Source organism: Sphaerodactylus townsendi, linkage group LG07, assembly GCF_021028975.2.
Source record: "Sphaerodactylus townsendi isolate TG3544 linkage group LG07, MPM_Stown_v2.3, whole genome shotgun sequence".
NCBI classification, from domain to species: Eukaryota; Metazoa; Chordata; class Lepidosauria; order Squamata; family Sphaerodactylidae; genus Sphaerodactylus; species Sphaerodactylus townsendi.
The window spans coordinates 123,104,578-123,113,399 of record NC_059431.1 but is presented as its reverse complement, the minus strand read 5'-3'; the positions used below and the strand labels follow the sequence as shown (position 1 = coordinate 123,113,399).

General features: G+C 46.0%; 1 protein-coding gene across 4 annotated transcripts in view; it reads right to left on the bottom strand.

The window, feature by feature from the left end:
* Window positions 1-343: 343 nt before the first annotated feature.
* LETM1 (leucine zipper and EF-hand containing transmembrane protein 1) overlaps window positions 344-8,822 on the bottom strand; it is a 56,554-nt gene continuing 48,075 nt past the window's right edge. The window contains exons 12-15 of one of the 4 annotated variants that reach the window (XR_007244993.1): window positions 7,571-7,761; window positions 6,212-6,368; window positions 2,080-4,122; window positions 344-1,947 (exon numbers count right to left, since the gene is read on the bottom strand). Coding sequence is in view for 2 of the 4 variants with exons in the window: in XM_048502679.1 (XP_048358636.1) it covers window positions 3,973-4,122; window positions 6,212-6,368; window positions 7,571-7,761 (498 nt within the window). In the remaining 2 variants the exon portion in view is untranslated. Of the gene's footprint in view, window positions 4,123-6,211; window positions 6,369-7,570; window positions 7,762-8,822 lie in introns of all 4 variants that reach the window. The other 3 variants (XR_007244992.1, XM_048502679.1, XM_048502680.1) reach the window with 3 other exon arrangements.

Sequence of the window (8,822 nt, the reverse complement as noted above, 5' to 3'; positions counted from 1 at the left end):
AAAGCGAGCAAGCTTGTTTTCTGTTGCTTCAGAGACTAGGACATGGAGTAATGGATTCCAGGTGAAGGAAAAGAGATTCCACCTAAACATTAGAAAGAACTTCCTGATCGTCAGGGCTGTTCGACAGTGAAATTCACTGCCTTGGAGAGTGGTGGAGTCTCCTTTTTTGGAGGTTTTTAAACAGAGGCTGGATGAACATATGACAGGAGTGCTTTGATGGTGTGTCCTTGCATGGCAGGGGATTGGACTTGATGGCCCTTCTTGGGGTCTCTTCCAACTCTATGATTCTACTTGTTGCACTCTAATTCAGAATAAAAATAATTTTTAAACAAAAGGACAAACCTAGAAGGATGTCATTTATTCTGTTCATGTTCTGTACCCATGCACTACACCTCAGAGGTTTTTTTTTTAATTAAGAACTTACCAGAAGAAATTTTTGCTTTGCTATAATTGCCAGGCACATGCGCCCACTTTTAACATGGCATCTACAACAATAAGGGAAAATATGAGTTGTGTTTCCTGAGCAGTTCCCCAGAAAGTTCATAAAATGCAACCCCATTCTGAATCAAGTACAAGAGTGTTCACACAATGCTACTCAAGAAGTATGCTCTTGAGACTAATTTTTTATAGCTGCTTCAATGTTTTACCTACCCGTGGCTTGATTTGACCATACTGACAGCCAAAATCCTACATCTGCAATTTGTCCCTAGATGCCAAGTGGAAGTGTCCTATGCAGCATTCCCGGCAAGAATGCAGACCTTACATGACTGCACCAATACACAGCAAGTTTACAATCCCAAAGTGCATTTGTGCTATGTCCTGATGCGGTCCACTGGACATAGTGTCCTCTAAGCCAGTCCGTAAAAGAAAACCGGATTACTTGTAATCTCTTTCACCAATCTTCTATACATGTTGTCAGGGAATACAAATGAAGCCCTTCTGTCAACACTGCAGGCCACCGGAACAGCAGTTGGATCTGCGGCTTCCAAGATTTTCCTTTCAGATCCCAATTCAGCCACATCTATCAGTTACACAGAACCAGGCCTCAGATTCATACAGCAAAGCATTCCGGCACTGGCACAAAATCACATGCAGTTCGAAGTTTTAAGATCTAGTAACAGATGGCCTGTCAATAGTGAAAGTGAGCTCTTTGGACAAAGTATTATTCCTAAACCAGAGATCCCCAACCTTTTTCAGCCTGCAGGCAGCCTTTGGAAATCTGATACAGCGTGGTGGGAACAGATACAAAATAGGTGCCACAAAATAGCTGCTCCAGAAGATCTCTATGCTGTGGGGGCAGCTGTGGCCAAAACAAAATTTTTAAAAATCAGTTTTCCAGTGGCCAATCAGAGCCTTGCTGGAAAGAAGCCCCAACTAGTCCGATCCACTTTTTAAAAGCACTTGGTGCACACCAGAAAAAGTGTCAGCAGGGTTCCTGGGGCTCAGGGGCACCATGTTGGGGATCCCTGTTCTAAACTAAGATTTAAGCAAAAAGCAGATACTAGTGCTTGAAAGGATGGGTGATCAAAATCTGTGTTAATGTCCAGCTCAGCTGCTATTATTACATTACAGGAAGAGCTTGATTTTAAGAAGCCAAACAAAACACGAGAACGAGCCACCTACTTAGTGGTTTTGCCAACTTTTTACTGAGTCAGCAACAACCAAGGCAATGCGAAAACAGTGTTAGCATTTAGTATTCAGACACTCCTGATTTACTGGGTTAGTCACTTCATTTAAGACATCAAAATCAAGTGATTAGAAACATGTTATCTTACCAGAGGAGAACAACATTTTTGCTTCCATAATCTAAAGTTAACAACAGTACAACTGGAAGTGATATTTTCCTGGTTACTTTATGTATAATTACAGAGCGAGAGAGAGACAGAGGCAGTTTTTAAAACACGTCAAGCTTCATTTCCTGTACTCTCTAGAACAGGGGTATGCAACCTGCGGCTCTCCAGATGTTCATGGACTACAATTCCCATCAGCCCCTGCCAGCACGGCCAATTGGGATTTGTAGTCTATGAACATCTGGAGATCCGCAGGTTGCAGACCCCTGCTCTAGAACCACAAAAGCACCTTTCTTTTTGCATGGTCCAATCCTGGGGGAAATCCTAATGAAAATTTTCATTTGTGATCACCAGAAGAGTGAAACAACTTATGCCAAACTTACAAGCTCCAAAGCCTCCCCCCCACCCTCAGTCAGTGATCCCTCCAAACAGCCAACTTTTCAGACACAGGAGGAGGCTGCTGCAGACAGTGCATCGGAGACAGACAGGTGCTGCTACCGCAACCGCAAGAAGCACTGAGGATTTTGAAGAGACCGAAGTTACAGTGGGATCCCCGTTTCCAAGGGAAAGGAAACAAGGAGATGGATGAATGGGAAGAACTAAAGCAGAGACGGCCACTGATCTGGTACACTGAGACAGAGAGAAACAGAGACAGATGTGCAGTGCACTGGTGGAAGCAGAAGAGAAGAAATGTGAAGGCTCTCGCAGCTGCCCACATTCCCTTCATCTCACGTTTCTTGTATCTGCCTTTTTTGCATCCTGCCCAGCATGGCAACTAGGCAGATGAAAAAATCTGCAAGGAAAGGCCATGGAGGGCAACGGTAGAACTTCCTGTAAACCAGGTGGAATTTCAAGGGTGACAGAAATATCTTAAAGATTTTGGGGGAGAGGGAGCACAAAAGGGATGGGGATGAAATAAAAAGCCAACAGGGGAGAGGGAGAGAAAGAAACTACTTTGTGAGATCTCCGCCACCATTCCAGGTGTGCCTAGGCAGCCACAAACAATACTGCTGAGCCCCTGGCCTTGCTCAGACTTTTCTGCAGATTTTACAGAAAGTATTAAGGACTTTTACGGAGCCCTGATGAACCAACAAGCACAATCCTAAGCCCTTCAGCAAATTCTACAGAAAATTAAAAGCAAGACTGGAAGCTCAGCAGTGTTTTTCTATACTGACCTGGGCAACCTTAAACGGCTGCTCAGTAGCCATTTTGGGTTGTCAAGGTCACCCCACACACACACACACACAAAGGAAGAAATCTGCTCTCAAGAACCATTCAAAATATCAGCAGAGATGAAAGGACGAAACAAAGCAGGACGGAAAAGAAAGAAGGACATGGAGATAGAGAAAATGACTCAAAAGCTGAGAAGGGGCCCCAGGAAGAATGTCAGAAGTGGCTGCTGGAGCCAGCATGGACCAGTGGGGAATGGAAGGTGTGAAAGAGGCACTGCAGATGCAGCGCGGGCAAGAGGGCCACTGGGCGTCAGAAGAACGAGGTTTCTCTTCCCCACTGAGTCCTCAGAGGTCTCCAACTTATTATTTACCCTTTGAAACTGGCAGAGCCAGTCATGAAAATGCTACGGGGAGGAAGCATCTCTGAACTCTGTGCGATCCTTGAAATGTTAACAGCATGTACAATACATAGGAACAAGGCAAGCAGAGTGCTTTTAGAACTCAAATATGATGTAGTGTGGGTAAAAGTCCTTTTAGAGACATAATTGATAAAAATGCCAATTAGATATTTTGTCAATGACTCCTGAACTTTTAACAGTGCTACACAGATTGTAACTGTTCTGTCAAGTTAGGAGAAATGTCTTCCTGCAAAGTGAAAGATTCTTTAAAAGGAAGTTGCTGGCTTTTTACACAATTCAAGGAAGAGAACGGTTTTAATTTGTCCATAATATATTCCTGGTATGTAGCATGATTTTGGGACTATCAAGGGTATTGTTTTGACGCACCACAAAAGGGCGAAGGGCTCTAGAGGGAGAAATAAGCTTTAAATGCCAGAGTCTGAACTCTTCATTTTCACGGAATGACGACTGAACTGCTTGCGACTTCTTGTGGTGAAACATTCCATTCTGCCGCTTCAATCAACATTGTTTTCCATCATCTCATAAATATCAGGTGCTGGACAAATACTCAAAATTATCCCTTTCAATTCCAAGCTTGGAATCAGAGTGGGACTAATTCTTCACTTCTACAGCTTCCTTCTCAGCCTTCTCTTTCATCTTCTCTTTTTCTTCCAGTTTTTCTTCCTTCTGCAACAGGGACATTATTTCTGCTACTTGGTTCGTTGAGATATCGATGTCTTCTTTGTCGATCAGTTCTACGACCTACACGAATGAAAAAGGAAAAGAAATTATGCTTTGTTTCCCGTACAAATTCTTTTAAACTCTCCACTTAAGAGGGAAGTTAACTGTAAGATTAAGCCTGAGCAAAGAACAGATGCACCCTGGCTGGGAACTACGTCACTGGACTCCTCGCCCCTAAAGAGCCACCCGCCCCCAGAAAGGACAGGATCCTACTTGGGGACCCTGGTTGCAGGGTCAATGGGGAAGAAGGCAGGGCAGGAAAGGAGAGGAAGGCCCCCAGCCCTGCAGAAGTTGGCCAAAGCCGAATGCCACTGCTGGACGTAAGTTGGAGTCCGGATGAGTCACAGAGCAGTGGCCCTCGCAGGAGGATGGACTGCCACTGGAGTAAAGCCATGGCCCCTGGAAAGAGGCTCAGGACTGCTGGACCACTAACACCCCCTACGAACGGGCTGCTTCTCGAAGTCACAACAGGCACTGAGCATCCAGGGAGGAAGCCTGAATGCACGCCAGGAGAAGAGCCTGATCACAGGGCTGGGGTTCTGGGTGGAAGCTGCTTGAGAGTGTGAGGAGCATGGGTGAAAAGGATTAGAGGCCTGGGGTTCCAATGGCAGGGGAGGACAAAGTGGCTGGCTGACGCCCGAGTAAGGACAAGAAAGAAGCCATTCTCTGGAGAGAAGCGTTTGGTCCTAGCTGAGGCAACAGGACAGACTCCACAGGCCACAGTGGGCAGGCAGAGGTATAGCCAAGGGTGTGACATACCCAACAGTAACTGCAGCCCAATTTCACAATATTTTATAATGTAGAAAGACTAACGCAGCCTTTTTAAAAAAGAAAACAAACATCTCCATGGTATGAAGGAACTGAACTATAAACGTAACTTGATTAAACGTGGGATTTTGTTTATAGAAACACTAAAGAAACTCTTTCCTTTAGTCAGTCTTCTCAGGCACCCACCAACCTAATCTCTGGTTCAGGAATCTAAAACCTCTCAACGGTGGAACCTCTAGTGGGCTGTCTTTTCAGATTTTTAGTTGTAGGAGCAAAGCCCCTCCCTCTCTCTGCCTGGGCCGAGACAGCTTTGACAGCCCTACAAGCCTCCTGATGATGCAGCGCAAGTGGAGAAAGGGCATGGCTCAGCGCGCACAAGGTCCCAGGTTCGATCCCCTGCGTCTTCAGTAGAAAGGACCAGGCTGCAGGTGAGGCAAACAGAGCTCTGCCTGAGATCCTGGAAAGTGGCTGCTAGTTTGAGGAGACAATGCCAATTCTGATGGACCGCAGGTCTGACTCAGTAAAAGGCAGCTTCATGTCATCCCTCGGAGGACCCTTGGAGGGCTGACCCGAGAGCTCTGCTTTCCTCCCCACTAGGAAACAGCCTGCACAGCACTCCCATTCTTCAGAGGGTTTCCCCAGTTCTGACACCACAAGACTACAGAGATCACAGTATTCTCTTCCTCTGTAAGGGTCCCTCCCTAATAGAAGCTGTTCAAACAGAAGAGTGTGACTAAGAATTGCAAGCAGCAGAGGACAACGGAGCAATACACTGATGAAAAGGGACTCATCGTTTGTGCACACATATAAATGTATACATGAAGGTGCCTAATACTGAACCAGCGGTCTGAGCCGGTATTGTCTACCCAGACTGGCAAAGGCTCTCCAGGGTTCCAGCTGGAGATCTTTCACATCCTCTACTACCTGCTCCTTTTAACATGAGATGCTGGGGATTGAACCGGGGGCCTTCTGAATGCCAAGCAGATGCTCTGCCACTGAGCCACAGCCCTGTTCCCCACAGCTTCGTCAATGCAGGCAGTGGCTTTACAAAACAGCCTACGTTTGGCAGGCACAGCTGGAGTGTGTGTTTAACTTGGACATAAAATGGCCAACCGATTAAATTTCTACTCTGCCCCTCGGAATTAAATGGAATAAAAATTTCTGATCAAACTGTTAAGAAGTAATACATATTTAAGGCAGAAAACCAAACAGCAAACTGGTAATATAGCAAATACGTTTACAAAAACAAAGGCTGTACAACATTATTATGCGAAGAATACAGTAACGGTCAGGGCTGAACATTTCTAAAAGTAGAAAACCGAATACTTCATGGAAGACTCACCTTTACAACATCATTGATGTCAATTTTGCCATCTTGGTTTTCATCCAGCGCTTCGGCAAGCCTCTTCAACTTGCTTTCCGGAATTTTCTGAATTTGCTTCATCACACTAATGAGCTCATTGATACTGATGAGATTCTCCCTAAATGGGAAACACAACCTGTATATAGGACGCAGTTTAAACACAGGAATTTAAAAAAACAAAACACTTCCTGTATCATAACATATCTGCTTCTGAAGCAGGCCATGCAGTGTGGATCAAAAAAACGGTAAAATGGAGTCAGGGAAGAAAGGGGGATTTCTGTAGAGTTTAAAGAACAGAACACCCACTGAGGCTATTTTCTGAGATCAAAGTGGTAATTTGGAGGGGGGTTTGCTAGGCGACTACAACATAGAACCTAGACCAGGCTTCTGTAAAGCAATACCTTGGAAGTGGGGTGGATTGTGAGGTCAAAACAGCCCTGTAAAAGTCACCTCCCCCTTACATCTCATAATGGAGGAGATCTTGCCAGGGAGAGGCCAAGGTCAACCACTGGACGCTTGTTATTCGTGCAACTCAGTCCATCCCAGCAGCAGCCATCACACAACACAGTCAGACTTTTCCCGGGGGAGAAGCTGCTAGTGGAGCGAAAGCTGAATACAAGGGCAGGGGAAAGATAAAGGTAAGTTGGCTCATGGGGGGGGGGGGGGGGGCAGAAGGAAGCAGGGAAATGAGAGCACTGTTAAGAAAGTGAAAGAAGTATTGGGCAAGGAGGATACAAGGTAAAAAGAGACCCATCTCCCAGTCATTGCAAGTTCTTTTCATATTTAATTCTAACCAGTGGTGTGAATAATCTGCTCATTAAAAGACCTTAACAGCAACAATATCTGCTCCCACAAACCTCAGTATTAGAGCATTGAACCCTACAGGCTTTTCTGGTAGAACCCTACCCAATTCCCATTCTCACTGTAGCCTTCATCATACGTATGGGTTTCACAATCTCTAGCACAGGCTTTTTGACTCCCGTCACCAGTGGATCCAGTCTACAGGGGTGGGGGAAGGGCATAATTCAAATGAGATAAGGAAGAATCCACATGTTTATCACAATATGGCAACACTTACTGATTCACCCAAAGACGTCAACAAGTATACAAATATGATTGTGGAAAGATCTCAGACTCTGTGTAAGCTGTATACCATCTGGGTAATTGTGCACTATTATTTATGGAACAACCTGATGGGGAAATGCTACACATGTATGATTTAAAAGAACAGCTTCATGCTCCAGCTGTAAAAAAATTGTAGAAGTAGCATGCTTGTGTTTGAACTAATTAGTACACAGCACCCATGACTAAGATCTTCAGTTACGACCTCACACTTACCCAATGGGAGGACTCGCACCACTGTCCAGCTGTCCATCCACCACTTTTTGGTCTGTCTCCAACTCCCGAATAATTTTGTCAATCTGCCCAATCATCCGGTTCACCCGTCTGGTCAGCCTCTTGCTTGCTTTGGACTCTTCTACCACTTCTTCTTGTCCCTCCTTAGACAACTCCTTTATTTCTTGCAAATCCTAAGGACCAAGCCCAGTAAAAAATCAGGAACCTAGCAAGGCACAACTATCTAACACAAGAGCACCTTCAAGAGGTATTGTGTGAGTATTAAGGAGACCATGGCCGGAAGTCAGGTTTATAAGAAACAAAAATGGGAGCAGAAACAGAGTTTCAGATAGCTGCATTCAGGACCACTGAGGTGCCAGTCATGAACCAAGAGGTATTGTGGGTTGCTACTGTGGCCCCGGGTTAAAAGAGAGAAGGGGGGAAACGCTCTGCGGAAGCTGCCTTCTGGGCTGAAGGATGCCCAGCCACCCTACCCACAGTCTGGCCTCCTATAGGACATTTAAACCACAGCCACGCACAATCAAATTTAAGGGGGGCGCAACCTTTTGAAGAAAGGACTGGTAGTATGTAAGCTATCTGCTCTCCAAGGGTCTCTAATTTTGGGAAACTGCTAGAGCAAAGCTGCATGCATACCTGTGACTACTTTTTCTCTGATTTTTTACTTAAAAACACAGGTGGAGATGAACAGTAAATATGTACTTAAGAGAAAATAAATTATGGGCAGCCCCAACTACGAGTTGGGTATTGCAGCTGCGGCGCCACAGGGCCATCCCAAGACAGGCATCCTGGCAGCGAGGGAGGCTTGAAAAGGGAAAAAGCCTCCCTGCCACTGAGAAGCTTCTATGGGCCACAACAGACTTTTCAGTGGCCTAAGTCTGAAGTGTGGCCCACCAGCGTAACAGCAGCAAAGGCCATGAGGGAGTAATTCCAGCTCCTCCCCTGGACGCCTTCTGCCACGCCCCTGATATGCAGGTGGTGGCAGCGGCCCTGGGATGCCAGCACCAGATCCCAGTGCTTGGGGAGGGGGGTGCTGCAGCAGCCCTATGCCAGCAAAATCATCCCTCTGGCAGGACAAGTGCTCCACGAAGGGTGGGGCACCATGCACCACGCCCACGAACAGATTTGCCCAGTGGTGGGATCCAAAAATTTTAGTAACAGGTTCTCATGGTGGTGGGATTCAAACAGTGGCATAGCGCCAATAGAGCTGGGTGGGCACGACGGGGGCGTGGCCGGG